Source organism: Nanorana parkeri, unplaced genomic scaffold, assembly GCF_000935625.1.
Source record: "Nanorana parkeri isolate BGI_ZX_2015 unplaced genomic scaffold, ASM93562v1 scaffold240, whole genome shotgun sequence".
Taxonomy (NCBI): Eukaryota; Metazoa; Chordata; class Amphibia; order Anura; family Dicroglossidae; genus Nanorana; species Nanorana parkeri.
In genome coordinates, this window is record NW_017306508.1 from 1,614,044 (window position 1) to 1,629,619 (window position 15,576).

General features: G+C 45.7%; 1 protein-coding gene across 1 annotated transcript in view; it reads left to right on the forward strand.

The window, feature by feature from the left end:
* The first annotated feature begins 2,412 nt into the window (after positions 1-2,412).
* The window catches only part of TAF1A (TATA-box binding protein associated factor, RNA polymerase I subunit A), a 32,115-nt gene continuing 18,951 nt past the window's right edge, over positions 2,413-15,576 (forward strand). Inside the window, exons 1-6 of the mRNA XM_018556500.1 lie at positions 2,413-2,545; positions 6,133-6,299; positions 6,837-6,950; positions 7,905-8,109; positions 10,467-10,633; positions 11,171-11,284. Coding sequence (XP_018412002.1) covers positions 2,413-2,545; positions 6,133-6,299; positions 6,837-6,950; positions 7,905-8,109; positions 10,467-10,633; positions 11,171-11,284 — 900 coding nt within the window. The remainder of the gene's footprint in view (positions 2,546-6,132; positions 6,300-6,836; positions 6,951-7,904; positions 8,110-10,466; positions 10,634-11,170; positions 11,285-15,576) is intronic.

Below are 15,576 nucleotides of genomic sequence, written 5' to 3' on the forward strand. Positions count from 1 at the left end.
TTTGACTGTGCATTCTGTTATATACCTTCCCGAACTACGGCACCACGAAATCCCCTTCATTTGCACCTAACGCTACCTACAGACATTGAAATCTAACTCCAGAGCATTTATTTTTTTAGTTTTGGATAGAATGGGGAAGAGTCAAATGTTCTCTCAGACTTATATTTGTGTCTGTGAGCCCGATCTGTAAGATTTTCCCTTACTTCCTGTCCCTGTGACACCAGCATGAGAAATCGGGTCACCAGGACAGGAAGGGACAGACATCAATAAAAACATTGTCAGAGGTTCCAACCCACTGCACTTATATTCCATTGGAAACTAAAAGTCCCTCTGCTGTGATGGTTGATGGGACTCTTTCTCCATCACGGTTTCTCTATGTCGAAGGATCTGTGAATTGATGGCGAGGCGGTGTGGGCAGAAGCCACAGTAACCCTGGAAAGGTAAACGTAACCTTTAGGCCTCATTCACACTGCCGCGCATATACACGAGTATTGTACCATATGCAAATAAATGGCTCCATACACATTGCCGCGTATGGAGCCGTATATATGCGCAAAAACAGAATGGAACAGAGATGTGTCCGGGCAGCATATTTACATGCACATACGTGTGTTTACGCGTGTATATACGTGCGTGCATGCGTACAGCACATTAAAAATTCCATTACGAGTGATGCATTCTGGGATTGCATATAGTGCACGCATATACGCTCGTATATATGCGCATAGACGCACGTATATACGCAGTATACAATTTTACTTGCGTTGTGTGCGAATGAGGCCTTAACCTCTGCATTTAATTTCCCTTCTTCCATCCTAAACAGACATCATCAGCAAATCCTGCACATAGAAAGGAGTCAATGTTTGCTCGGAATTGGAATACACAGCAGCGCATTAGGAAAGGAAGGGGACTCTTTGAGAAAATTCCCTCCCCCCGCCTGTGATGTCACTAGTCACATGAGGTTGCAGGAAATCAGGAAATAAACACTCTCGGGTCTGGTGAGCGCCTATGTGGGGGGGGGGCCATGATGACATCATCCCAGCATGGGCGCTGCGATGGCATGGTGCTGCAAATGTGCAATGAACTGCGCGGGTGCCACTGGGAAGATACAAAATACGCAGATTAATGCAGCTCTGCATTCGTTAAAAAAGTTTTAAAGAGGAAGTCCAGGATTTAAAGAATAATTAAACCCACTGGGTTTTTTTGCACATATCTACTGCTAGCAAGCGTTCAATATATGCAAAAACATTTTTTTTTTGGAAGTTACGAAAAAGGTTGAAACTTACCTGTGTCTCCGCCGCGCGCTCCTGTCCGAAGATCTGAAAAATCTCGGGTGGCCGCAAAGGATGATGGGGCGGGCGCAGTACAGATCTTCGGCTGGGAGAAGAGAGACACAAGTAAGTCAATGCAGGCAGCCTGGCAGCGTGCAGCCGCACAGACTCCATGGGACACAGGAAGACACAGCGGTCAGCGCTGGATCAGAGACCGGCACCAGCGCTGGAGGGACTCCTGAAAACTACTGGAAAGTAGAAGATGATCGGATCAAGAGGCATCATTTAAGGTAAATCCTTACACCAGCATATGGGGGGGGGGGGGACCCCCCGCCGCGGGGGGGGGGGGGGGGGGGGGTGTATCCTATAATGTCACTTTAACCCTTGCAGTGGGACTACCCCAGCACTGCAAGGTTAACTGCTCGTTTTTTCTCTGGGGGACGGAATAAAGAAGAAAAACACATCTGATCCTTGTCTCTGCTTGGCTGCTAGACTGGTCCCCACAGCCTCTTCGGATCCCAGGCTGCTGCCGTCTAAGGGCCCGTGACATCATCACGTCACGGTCTGATACAGGTCTATTAGACGTGAAGACACTGAGGGACATACCACAGCCAGAGCTGAGGGGCATAGAGGTGAGCCGCCACCTCCTGAGGATCAGGTGAGTATCTCCATAGAGAAAAATGAGCAGTTAACCCTTGCAGTGTGGGGGTAGCCCCACTGCAGGGGTAAACTTAAAAGAAAAATGGCGTTCTTCTTCGTAAAATGTTTTTTTATACAGCAACATTCAAACGGGGAGAGGGAGGGTCAGGAGTGGGAGCCAGTAAAGTGAGGAACATGCTGATAGGAGGAGAGAACATAAGCTCATCAGTCTGCTGCTCCACCTTTCAATGCAGCAGCAGAGAGGACACCGCTGTATTCCTTAATTGTAAGTGTTGTCACCCACCTGGCTGTGCTGTGTAAATCTCAGGACTGGGTGGACAGAAATCAAAATCCTTTGGCAGGTAATACGGCTCGTGTATATGGATTTTGTTTGTGTATTGATCTGTTTGCCTGGAGGTCAGTATCTTCCAAAAACTAAAACCTCCATTTTTGGCTGGCCCGAGTCTATGTAAAACATTCGATTCCCGGCAACTCACCAGCTATGGAACTAAAGCAGAACTTGTTCATTTCAGATGTGGAGAATGACGGCGGCAGGTCAGATGACATGGAAGAGGTGCCGGAACAAGATGAAGTTTTCGGACTGGCTCTCCCAGTGAGGCCGGGAAGGCCTAAAGGTAAATGTAACATTCCAAACTGTTTTTTTAATGGCAAATAATACTTCTCACTCATAAGCGTGCAACATTCTCCCTTTCCTGCCCATTCATGCCCACTTTAAGGGTTCGTCCCACCCAGATTGGGACCAACCATCACCCCCCACTTTTTATGTTGGTCCAGCCCAGACCTCACCTTTAAATATGCAGGAGCCACCCATTTGTAGCCCCGAGCCCCATAATTAATGCAATTTGAGGTTACTGTCCATGTGCAGTAACTCAAATAAGGTTGATGTTGTGATTCTGGGACATGGGCCTTGACACAGCATCAGAGGCAAAGATGACCAAGATGCAGGACTGTCCACATTTGGCATCTATGGAACATCCAATCATCAGGCCTGATTACTGTCTTATAAAAAAGTCACCACCTGGATTTTGCGAGAGGTTATGAGAGGACGCCAGTGACGTGCATAGTACGTCACTGGCACCGGGCCCGTTTAAACAGACTCCCGGCGGCTAAAGACGCCGGGACTCTTGGGCGACAGGCGAGTCACCTGATCGCTTCTATTGTAAAGCTGACAGTCGGCTTTACAATTATAAACATTGTTTGCAATTGTAAAGCCCACTGTCAGCTTTACAATAGAAGCGATCAGGTGACTCGCCTGTCGCCCAATCACTTTTCTGGGCCGGTACACGGGCCGCTGCCCTCCGCCGTTTTTCCCGGGCTCCGTTGCCCCTCCTACGGGTCCGGAACCAGCTTCTCTGGTGTCGGGGGGGAAGATAGGGAGGAGATCAGCGAACCTCCGTCCGCTGATCCCCCTCCCCGTACTATTGGGCCGGGATTGATGCAGATTACATCACTTCCAGTCCTATAGCTGTCAGTGCGGGGCTCCTGAAGCCCAGCAATAAGCTATTGAAGAGCAATCTGCACTTCAATAGCTTATTTAACGTATATAGGTGGCACTAGGTGTCTTTTGGACCCCCACCATCACCTTATAGAGTACCTGTCACTGCCAAATCTGCTATCACATGTGGGGCCCCTTATGTGATGGCAATTAAAGTAAAGTAAAAAAAACAACAGCTTTTAAAATGAATACTAAATGAAATAAATGTAAAAGTAATACAAAAATGTTTTAAAGTCCCCTGGGAGCACGCGCATCTTCACGCAAACAGGCTTCGGGTGCACCTACATATGAAAACGATGATTGAGCTACACATGTTGGGTATCGCCGCGCACGCCGGAGCGAGAGCAATAATTCTAAGGCCAATATTTATGCTTGTCTCTAAACTGATCTGTGGGGGCTTTTAAAGCGTCATTTATGGACTTTTTGGGGTACTGAATTTTGTCGCAGTTTCACGGACGCACGCAATTTTTAACCTGGGCATGTTGGGTCTCTATTTACTTGTTGTAACCTCATCTTTTATACGTTAATTAAAAAAATGTGTATTTGTGTTTTAAGGGCATTTTTTTTTCACTACATTTTGGGGTTTGATAATACGTTGCGCTAATATCGTGCAACATAAACATTTTTAACTGCCAACATTTTATTCTACAGGGTCTTGGCTTACAGAAAATATATAATATGTGGGGGGGAGAAGTAATTGTCAGGCCTAAAATGTGGATTATATCATGGGTACAAAAAACGAAATAAAAGCCTTGGTCTCTAAGGGGTTAATGATGTAAGTAAATCATTTCCACACACACCGTGCGAAGAGAACTCAAAGCATTGGGCCTAAACAGCTGTGTAGCCTTAAGAAAAATACTCATCAGTAAAGATAATCGGGGAAAAGAAGACTTCAATTTTCTAGGGAGCATAAAGATCGGACTCTGGAGCAATGGAAAAAGGTCATGTGATCTAATGAGTCCAGATTTACTCTGTTTCAGAGTTATGGGTGCATTAGGGTAAGAAGAGAGACGGGTGAACTGATGTACCCATCATGTCTATGTACCATACAAGCCTGTGGGGGGCCGTGTGATGATCTGGGGTTGCTTCCGTTGGTCAAGTCTACTTTCAGCAACGTTATGTGCCCATTGAGAATCTTTGGGATGTGCCGGAGAAGATTTTACACAATGGGCTGACTCTCCCATTATCACTACAAGATCACGGTGAAAAATGACTGCAACTCTGGACTGAAATAAATGTGACATTGCATAAGCTTATAGAAGCAATGCCACAGAGAATGTGTGCCGTAATCAAAGCTAAAGGCGGTCCAGCAAAATATTGGAGTGTGTGACTTTTTTTGGCCAGGCCATGTATGTCTATCGGTTTTGGATAAGTATGAAAGGGTTAAACCTAGGGATGCACAGATACCGGTTTTTAGATATTGAGTACCGATACTTAAGTTTCCGTACTCGTCGATACCGGTGCTTCCGCTGGCATGGAGCTGGCTTCCCGGGCAATCTGATTGAGAAGCCTACTCCATGTTGTCTGGCAGGCTTGATGGTGCTTGGCCGGGAAGCCGGCTTCCCAGCCAATCAGCATCGAGCCGGCTTCCTGGCCAATCAGGAAGCTGGGAGACGGGTCATTACTCGCAACCCAGCTTCATGATCGCACGGGAAGCTGGCTCCATGTTCCCCTACGGCACTGCCGGTCAGAGGAAATGTTCCTTTGACCGGAAGTTCTGGTATCTGAGCGTTTGGCCGAGTACGAGTACTCGCCCAAATACTCGGTATCGGTACTAGTATCGATATCAGTTCATCCCTAGTTAAACCCCTTTTTATGTTTATTTTTTGCTGTCTGTGTGCCATGGGAAATTTCGCTTCACTTCCTGTCCCGGGATGCAACAGGAAATGAGAGGATATCTCTACAAAGTGAGGAAGGTCCCTCTTAGAGAGTTGTCACTGGAACAAGTATTGGGAAATTCCCCTCGCCTCTTGTTCTGGTGACAACTGTAAAATGTTCAGATTTTCCCTCACTTTCTCGGTGACAGTGGTCATTAGGTCAAACACAGCAGTTGAATCTCCCCAATGGGGACACAGACGGCAATAAAAAGAAAAACCTAACTGATGGTCTAACACAGGGGTAGCCAAACTCTAGCCCTCCAGCTGTGGTAAAACTACAAATCCCATGATGCATCTCTCTCCGGGAGACATGTCTGTGGCTGTTAGAATTTTGCGATGCTTCATGGGATTTGTAGTTCCACCACAGCTGGATGGCCGGAGTTTGGCTACCCCTGGTCTAACCTTTCCCCAAGTTATCCAAAGCTAAAGAAAAAGGTTTTGGCTGTAGACACAGTTTAACCCTGTGTAAGTTCTGACATCGAGTTTGCTCAGGGATTAGACTTGGGGCTCCTGCAGGTGAACAGGCATTGGGGGGGGGGAGTGTAGGGTATATATGTGTCTGTGTGGGGAGACGCCTGTCACTTTGTCCTGAAGGGGAAAATAGACAATTCAGTGTAGTCCTCTACAGCCGGATTTCACTTAGCTCCTTACTTATGGAGTGAAGAGTCCTGTTTCTTCTTCGGAACCCAAAGCTATTAGATGTTGGTGAGCGGATTTCATGCTGACTGGTTGCTTTGTATTTCTGGATTAGATTAAGGTGATTGATTCTCGTCTTTTGCTCTGCTGACCATGACATTTAATTGTCTGTCTTTTTTCCATATCCATGCAGCTGTGACTACCAGGCGCATACTCTCAACTCAAACAACGTCCGCATGTTTACACCTCATCCATGAGGCCCTGTATAAGCACCAATGGGAGAGGGCCACTAGTTTCTTCACCTCCTATGTGCAGTCCATGGAGAGCAAATCTGCTACAGAGTTGATTAAAGTTCCGGAGGTAACTTTTCCTATATTGCAATGTTTTCAGCCTTCTAGAAGTAGGAAGTCACCTGCATACAGGCTTATTCAATAAAGCAGAGGATAGTTAACCATAGCACTCCACTAGACTAGGGGTAGGCAATCTTGGTACTCTAGCTGTTTTTCAACTACAATTCCCATGAGGCATTGCAGAACTGAAAACCACGGAAATGACTTCCAGAGGCATGATGGAATTTGTAGTATCACTGCAGCTGGAGTGCCAAGGTTTCCTACCCTTGCACTAGACTATCATTTTACTGAAGACAGATTTGTGAACATTTTGAATATAAAACATTTGGGATTGTAATGAAAAATGTTGGCAAATTAACCTCCATTAATCCCTTGCCCCATAATGTTGTCATCAAGAGCAACAGCCAGTATACACGTCCTTCTGATTACAAGATGGACTTTTCGTGCATGGAGTAGTAAAGTGGAACTGAAGCTGCAGTGGGTATCGGAAGCACTTGTCATAATGCGTGACGTTTCTTTCCTTTTTTATTTTCTCTCTTTTTCACAGGTTATGTGGCGACTGGGAAATGAGATCTTATTGAACCACCCGAAGAGCATGCCTGAAGACATGAATGTTTTTAATGAAACCCTTAAGAACATTGGCGTGAAGTGTTACCTTCCGGTAAGGGGGCTTTGTATCATCCATTAGAAAAATCTGTGTTGCCCCATAGCAACCATTCAGGTCCAATTGTTTTCTAACTTGCACTGGTGCAATAATGGCCTTAGTCTTACTACTTGATAAGGGCGACGTGCCTTCTTCATCATTTACTTTTTGCTTAAGGAAACCTTTTCTAAGAGAGCCATGCAGGCTGCCATTGCTCCTTCTTCTCCTGCTTCTTCTCGTTCTGCTTCTCCTCCTCCCTATTCCTCTTCCTCCTTCTTCATCTTCCTCCTTCTTCATCTTCCTCCTTCCTCTTCCTCCTTCCTCTTCCTCCTTCCTCTTCCTTCTTCCTCCTTCCTCTTCCTCCTTCCTCTTCCTCCTTCCTCTTCCTTCTTCCTCCTTCCTCTTCCTCCTTCCTCTTCCTCCTTCCTCTTCCTCCTTCCTCTTCCTTCTTCCTCTTCCTTCTTCCTCCTCCTTCTTCCTCCTCCTTCTTCCTCACTATTCCTCCTTCTCCTCACTATTCCTCCTTCTCCTCACTATTCCTCCTCCTCCCTATTTCTCTTCCTTCTCCTCACTATTTCTCTTCCTCCTCACTATTCCTCTTCCTCCTTCTCACTATTCCTCTTCCTCCTCCTTCTCCTCACTATTCCTCTTCCTCCTTCTCCTCACTATTCCTCTTCCTCCTCCTTCTCCTCACTATTCGTCTTCCTCCTCCTCACTATTCCTCTTCCTCCTTCTCACTATTCCTCTTCCTCCTCCTTCTCCTCACTATTCCTCTTCCTCCTCCTCACTATTCCTCTTCCTCCTCCTTCTCCTCACTCTTCCTCCTCCTTCTCCTCACTATTCCTCTTCCTCCTCCTCACTATTCCTCCTCCTTCTCCTCACTATTCCTCTTCCTCCTCCTTCTCCTCACTATTCCTCTTCCTTCCTTCTTCTCCTTCTTCTCTCTTCTTCATCATTTACTTTTTGCTTAAGGAAACCTTTTCTAAGAGAGCCATGCAGGCTGCCATTGCTCCTTCTTCTCCTGCTTCTTCTCGTTCTTCTTCTCCTCCTCCTTCTTCATCTTCCTCCTTCTTCATCTTCCTCCTTCTTCATCTTCCTCGTCCTCCTTCCTCGTCCTCCTTCCTCGTCCTCCTTCCTCGTCCTCCTTCCTCGTCCTCCTTCCTCGTCCTCCTTCCTCGTCCTCCTTCCTCATATTTATGCTTGTCTCTAAACTGATCTGTGGGGGCTTTTAAAGCGTCATTTATGGACTTTTTGGGGTACTGAATTTTGTCGCAGTTTCACGGACGCACGCAATTTTTAACCTGGGCATGTTGGGTCTCTATTTACTTGTTGTAACCTCATCTTTTATACGTTAATTAAAAAAATGTGTATTTGTGTTTTAAGGGCATTTTTTTTTCACTACATTTTGGGGTTTGATAATACGTTGCGCTAATATCGTGCAACATAAACATTTTTAACTGCCAACATTTTATTCTACAGGGTCTTGGCTTACAGAAAATATATAATATGTGGGGGGGAGAAGTAATTGTCAGGCCTAAAATGTGGATTATATCATGGGTACAAAAAACGAAATAAAAGCCTTGGTCTCTAAGGGGTTAATGATGTAAGTAAATCATTTCCACACACACCGTGCGAAGAGAACTCAAAGCATTGGGCCTAAACAGCTGTGTAGCCTTAAGAAAAATACTCATCAGTAAAGATAATCGGGGAAAAGAAGACTTCAATTTTCTAGGGAGCATAAAGATCGGACTCTGGAGCAATGGAAAAAGGTCATGTGATCTAATGAGTCCAGATTTACTCTGTTTCAGAGTTATGGGTGCATTAGGGTAAGAAGAGAGACGGGTGAACTGATGTACCCATCATGTCTATGTACCATACAAGCCTGTGGGGGGCCGTGTGATGATCTGGGGTTGCTTCCGTTGGTCAAGTCTACTTTCAGCAACGTTATGTGCCCATTGAGAATCTTTGGGATGTGCCGGAGAAGATTTTACACAATGGGCTGACTCTCCCATTATCACTACAAGATCACGGTGAAAAATGACTGCAACTCTGGACTGAAATAAATGTGACATTGCATAAGCTTATAGAAGCAATGCCACAGAGAATGTGTGCCGTAATCAAAGCTAAAGGCGGTCCAGCAAAATATTGGAGTGTGTGACTTTTTTTGGCCAGGCCATGTATGTCTATCGGTTTTGGATAAGTATGAAAGGGTTAAACCTAGGGATGCACAGATACCGGTTTTTAGATATTGAGTACCGATACTTAAGTTTCCGTACTCGTCGATACCGGTGCTTCCGCTGGCATGGAGCTGGCTTCCCGGGCAATCTGATTGAGAAGCCTACTCCATGTTGTCTGGCAGGCTTGATGGTGCTTGGCCGGGAAGCCGGCTTCCCAGCCAATCAGCATCGAGCCGGCTTCCTGGCCAATCAGGAAGCTGGGAGACGGGTCATTACTCGCAACCCAGCTTCATGATCGCACGGGAAGCTGGCTCCATGTTCCCCTACGGCACTGCCGGTCAGAGGAAATGTTCCTTTGACCGGAAGTTCTGGTATCTGAGCGTTTGGCCGAGTACGAGTACTCGCCCAAATACTCGGTATCGGTACTAGTATCGATATCAGTTCATCCCTAGTTAAACCCCTTTTTATGTTTATTTTTTGCTGTCTGTGTGCCATGGGAAATTTCGCTTCACTTCCTGTCCCGGGATGCAACAGGAAATGAGAGGATATCTCTACAAAGTGAGGAAGGTCCCTCTTAGAGAGTTGTCACTGGAACAAGTATTGGGAAATTCCCCTCGCCTCTTGTTCTGGTGACAACTGTAAAATGTTCAGATTTTCCCTCACTTTCTCGGTGACAGTGGTCATTAGGTCAAACACAGCAGTTGAATCTCCCCAATGGGGACACAGACGGCAATAAAAAGAAAAACCTAACTGATGGTCTAACACAGGGGTAGCCAAACTCTAGCCCTCCAGCTGTGGTAAAACTACAAATCCCATGATGCATCTCTCTCCGGGAGACATGTCTGTGGCTGTTAGAATTTTGCGATGCTTCATGGGATTTGTAGTTCCACCACAGCTGGATGGCCGGAGTTTGGCTACCCCTGGTCTAACCTTTCCCCAAGTTATCCAAAGCTAAAGAAAAAGGTTTTGGCTGTAGACACAGTTTAACCCTGTGTAAGTTCTGACATCGAGTTTGCTCAGGGATTAGACTTGGGGCTCCTGCAGGTGAACAGGCATTGGGGGGGGGGAGTGTAGGGTATATATGTGTCTGTGTGGGGAGACGCCTGTCACTTTGTCCTGAAGGGGAAAATAGACAATTCAGTGTAGTCCTCTACAGCCGGATTTCACTTAGCTCCTTACTTATGGAGTGAAGAGTCCTGTTTCTTCTTCGGAACCCAAAGCTATTAGATGTTGGTGAGCGGATTTCATGCTGACTGGTTGCTTTGTATTTCTGGATTAGATTAAGGTGATTGATTCTCGTCTTTTGCTCTGCTGACCATGACATTTAATTGTCTGTCTTTTTTCCATATCCATGCAGCTGTGACTACCAGGCGCATACTCTCAACTCAAACAACGTCCGCATGTTTACACCTCATCCATGAGGCCCTGTATAAGCACCAATGGGAGAGGGCCACTAGTTTCTTCACCTCCTATGTGCAGTCCATGGAGAGCAAATCTGCTACAGAGTTGATTAAAGTTCCGGAGGTAACTTTTCCTATATTGCAATGTTTTCAGCCTTCTAGAAGTAGGAAGTCACCTGCATACAGGCTTATTCAATAAAGCAGAGGATAGTTAACCATAGCACTCCACTAGACTAGGGGTAGGCAATCTTGGTACTCTAGCTGTTTTTCAACTACAATTCCCATGAGGCATTGCAGAACTGAAAACCACGGAAATGACTTCCAGAGGCATGATGGAATTTGTAGTATCACTGCAGCTGGAGTGCCAAGGTTTCCTACCCTTGCACTAGACTATCATTTTACTGAAGACAGATTTGTGAACATTTTGAATATAAAACATTTGGGATTGTAATGAAAAATGTTGGCAAATTAACCTCCATTAATCCCTTGCCCCATAATGTTGTCATCAAGAGCAACAGCCAGTATACACGTCCTTCTGATTACAAGATGGACTTTTCGTGCATGGAGTAGTAAAGTGGAACTGAAGCTGCAGTGGGTATCGGAAGCACTTGTCATAATGCGTGACGTTTCTTTCCTTTTTTATTTTCTCTCTTTTTCACAGGTTATGTGGCGACTGGGAAATGAGATCTTATTGAACCACCCGAAGAGCATGCCTGAAGACATGAATGTTTTTAATGAAACCCTTAAGAACATTGGCGTGAAGTGTTACCTTCCGGTAAGGGGGCTTTGTATCATCCATTAGAAAAATCTGTGTTGCCCCATAGCAACCATTCAGGTCCAATTGTTTTCTAACTTGCACTGGTGCAATAATGGCCTTAGTCTTACTACTTGATAAGGGCGACGTGCCTTCTTCATCATTTACTTTTTGCTTAAGGAAACCTTTTCTAAGAGAGCCATGCAGGCTGCCATTGCTCCTTCTTCTCCTGCTTCTTCTCGTTCTGCTTCTCCTCCTCCCTATTCCTCTTCCTCCTTCTTCATCTTCCTCCTTCTTCATCTTCCTCCTTCCTCTTCCTCCTTCCTCTTCCTCCTTCCTCTTCCTTCTTCCTCCTTCCTCTTCCTCCTTCCTCTTCCTCCTTCCTCTTCCTTCTTCCTCCTTCCTCTTCCTCCTTCCTCTTCCTCCTTTCTCTTTCTTCTTCCTCCTTCCTCTTCCTCCTTCCTCTTCCTTCTTCCTCTTCCTTCTTCCTCCTCCTTCTTCCTCCTCCTTCTTCCTCACTATTCCTCCTTCTCCTCACTATTCCTCCTTCTCCTCACTATTCCTCCTCCTCCCTATTTCTCTTCCTTCTCCTCACTATTTCTCTTCCTCCTCACTATTCCTCTTCCTCCTTCTCACTATTCCTCTTCCTCCTCCTTCTCCTCACTCTTCCTCCTCCTTCTCCTCACTATTCCTCTTCCTCCTCCTCACTATTCCTCCTCCTTCTCCTCACTATTCCTCTTCCTCCTCCTTCTCCTCACTATTCCTCTTCCTTCCTTCTTCTCCTTCTTCTCTCTTCTTCATCATTTACTTTTTGCTTAAGGAAACCTTTTCTAAGAGAGCCATGCAGGCTGCCATTGCTCCTTCTTCTCCTGCTTCTTCTCGTTCTTCTTCTCCTCCTCCTTCTTCATCTTCCTCCTTCTTCATCTTCCTCCTTCTTCATCTTCCTCGTCCTCCTTCCTCGTCCTCCTTCCTCGTCCTCCTTCCTCGTCCTCCTTCCTCGTCCTCCTTCCTCGTCCTCCTTCCTCGTCCTCCTTCCTCGCCCTCCTTCCTCTCCCTCCTTCCTCTCCCTCCTTCTTCTTCCGCCTTCTCCCCCTTCTTCCTTCTTCCTCCTTTTCCTCCTTCCTCCTTCTCCTCCTCCTTCCTCCTTCTCCTCCTTCTTCCTCCTTCTCCTCCTTCTTCTCCTTCTTCCTCCTTCTCCTCACTATTCCTCCTTCTCCTCACTATTCCTCCTTCTCCTCACTATTCCTCCTTCTCCTCACTATTCCTCCTTCTCCTCACTATTCCTCCTTCTCCTCACTATTCCTCCTTCTCCTCACTATTCCTCCTTCTCCTCACTATTCCTCCTTCTCCTCACTATTCCTCTTCCTCCTCCTTCTCCTCACTATTCCTCTTCCTCCTCCTTCTCCTCACTATTCCTCTTCCTCCTCCTTCTCCTCACTATTCCTCTTCCTCCTCCTTCTCCTCACTATTCCTCTTCCTCCTCCTTCTCCTCACTATTCCTCTTCCTCCTCCTTCTCCTCACTATTCCTCTTCCTCCTTCTTCTCCTCACTATTCCTCTTCCTCCTTCTTCTCCTCACTATTCCTCTTCCTCCTTCTTCTCCTCACTATTCCTCTTCCTCCTTCTTCTCCTCACTATTCCTCTTCCTCCTTCTTCTCCTCACTATTCCTCTTCTTCCTTCTTCTCCTCACTATTCCTCTTCCTCCTTCTTCTCCTCACTATTCCTCTTCCTCCTTCTTCTCCTCACTATTCCTCTTCCTCCTTCTTCTCCTCACTATTCCTCCTCTTACATCGTGTTTACCATTTGGCATCAGGACTTTGTGCCCATTACCTGGAGCAAGCGTACAGATAAGGATGTCTGACTTTATACATACACATGCTTGCTCCAAATCAGTTTGTTACAGAACCCAGTTAGTCAGTTTACTAGCCAGACAACTACTGTAAGATCCTCAGAATAGAATGGACGCTGGAAGTCCCCGCAGTCCCCATGTATCTCTCGGAAAAGATTTGTTTTAAAGGATCAAGGATCTCAAGGATCATAAAGGTGCTCCTTATCGATGATAATTTGAAGACACCTGGCCATCACACCTATGTGAGCTTGTTGGACATCCCATTCCAAAACCAAAGGCATTAATATGGAGCTTGGCCCTCATTGTGGCTACATCAGTCTCCACTCTTCCGGGGAGACTTTCCTCAAGAATTTTCGAGTATGTCTGGGGAATTTGTTCATATTTAACCATTTGTAAAGTTAGGTACTGATGTTGGATCTGGTTTGTGCTTTAATTGATCCCAAAAGTATTCAGTGGGGTTGAGGTCAGGGCTCTGTGCAGTACACTCGAGTTCCTTCACACCAGACTCCTCAAACCATGTCTTTATGGAGCTGGCTTTGCACAGGGTCACAGTCATACTGTTGCCACATGCTGGGAAGCTCACAGTTGTATAAAATGTCTTTGGAAACTTTAGCATTAACAGCACCCTTCACTGGAAATACCTGAACCCAATGATTTGGCTATATAGCAGGACTGATGGTCAGGTGCCCACAGACTTTTAGCCATATAGCATATCATGGTTATAGTGGTTGCTTGCTCTGTTGTTTTTTTTTTTTTTTTTGCTGACATCCAGCTGCTGTCCCCTTGCAATTGTGCTGTGACTGCATATTGAATCAGGTAACTGCAGTATTGTGACTCTTCTGTGTGGAGCTCACTTGTTATCCCTCCGGCTCAGCATAAGTACAGTACAGCAACTCCACAGGAAGTCAGATTGGGTAGACACCAGTTAGTTCAATTATCAAACGGTCTCCAGTTTTTTAAAACCGGGAGACTCTATTGCTGAGATTTCGCTGCAGCAGTTTGTCAGTGCCCCTCCCACATAATGATGAAGAACTCGCTCTCTCGTGGCCGGTCTCCCCAGTTAGAAATCTGACATTCTGGGGAAGTAGGGGGAGTAATAGGGGAAGTAATACCATTGTTGACCTCTAGGATTGTGACCCTTTGAGGTACTGTGATGTCAGGAGTGTGTGAGAAAAATAAGGTAAGGAAGGCCTGGACAAATCCCAGGAGAAAGGTAGCCAATGTGCCTTAGTAGCTTTGCACAGGGTCACAGTCATACTGTTGCCACATGCTGGGAAGCTCACAGTTGTATAAAATGTCTTTGGAAACTTTAGCATTAACAGCACCCTTCACTGGAAATACCTGAACCCAATGATTTGGCTATATAGCAGGACTGATGGTCAGGTGCCCACAGACTTTTAGCCATATAGCATATCATGGTTATAGTGGTTGCTTGCTCTGTTGTTTTTTTTTTTTTTTTTGCTGACATCCAGCTGCTGTCCCCTTGCAATTGTGCTGTGACTGCATATTGAATCAGGTAACTGCAGTATTGTGACTCTTCTGTGTGGAGCTCACTTGTTATCCCTCCGGCTCAGCATAAGTACAGTACAGCAACTCCACAGGAAGTCAGATTGGGTAGACACCAGTTAGTTCAATTATCAAACGGTCTCCAGTTTTTTAAAACCGGGAGACTCTATTGCTGAGATTTCGCTGCAGCAGTTTGTCAGTGCCCCTCCCACATAATGATGAAGAACTCGCTCTCTCGTGGCCGGTCTCCCCAGTTAGAAATCTGACATTCTGGGGAAGTAGGGGGAGTAATAGGGGAAGTAATACCATTGTTGACCTCTAGGATTGTGACCCTTTGAGGTACTGTGATGTCAGGAGTGTGTGAGAAAAATAAGGTAAGGAAGGCCTGGACAAATCCCAGGAGAAAGGTAGCCAATGTGCCTTAGTTGTTGTCAATGAAGCTGGCTTCTGGATTCCATAATCATATGTCCACCTTTTGGAGGTAATGTTTGATTCAACTTGCTAACAACTGAAACATTTATTTTCGGTGGAGATGGCTCTACAAATGAACCTGTGAGAATAGAACTATGGTAGTTACTGATTTGTATAAATTATTATGAATCTTTATTTTCAAGGTAAATCTGAAACAGAATAGCTATGGCAATTATTATATAGAAGTCATGTGCTTTAGCTTTTCTCTGTCTTTTGTCAGAGATGATTGTTTGTCCAGGATTTACAATATCCAGATCCTGCTTCTCCCGGCTCTATAATTACTAGCACACCCATTGTCCTCTCCACGCATACTGCTGGCACGGTTTGGTGATTTAGTTATGCTGTGACATCAGGTGAACAAAAACTATGCAGAGAATGATGCCAGGACAGGTTTTCTCAGTTCATTTCTTAAGAAAAGACCCAGAAACAGTTGGGAAACCTCTCTCTCTCTCTCTCTCTCTCTCCCCCTTTCTCTCTCTCTCCCCCT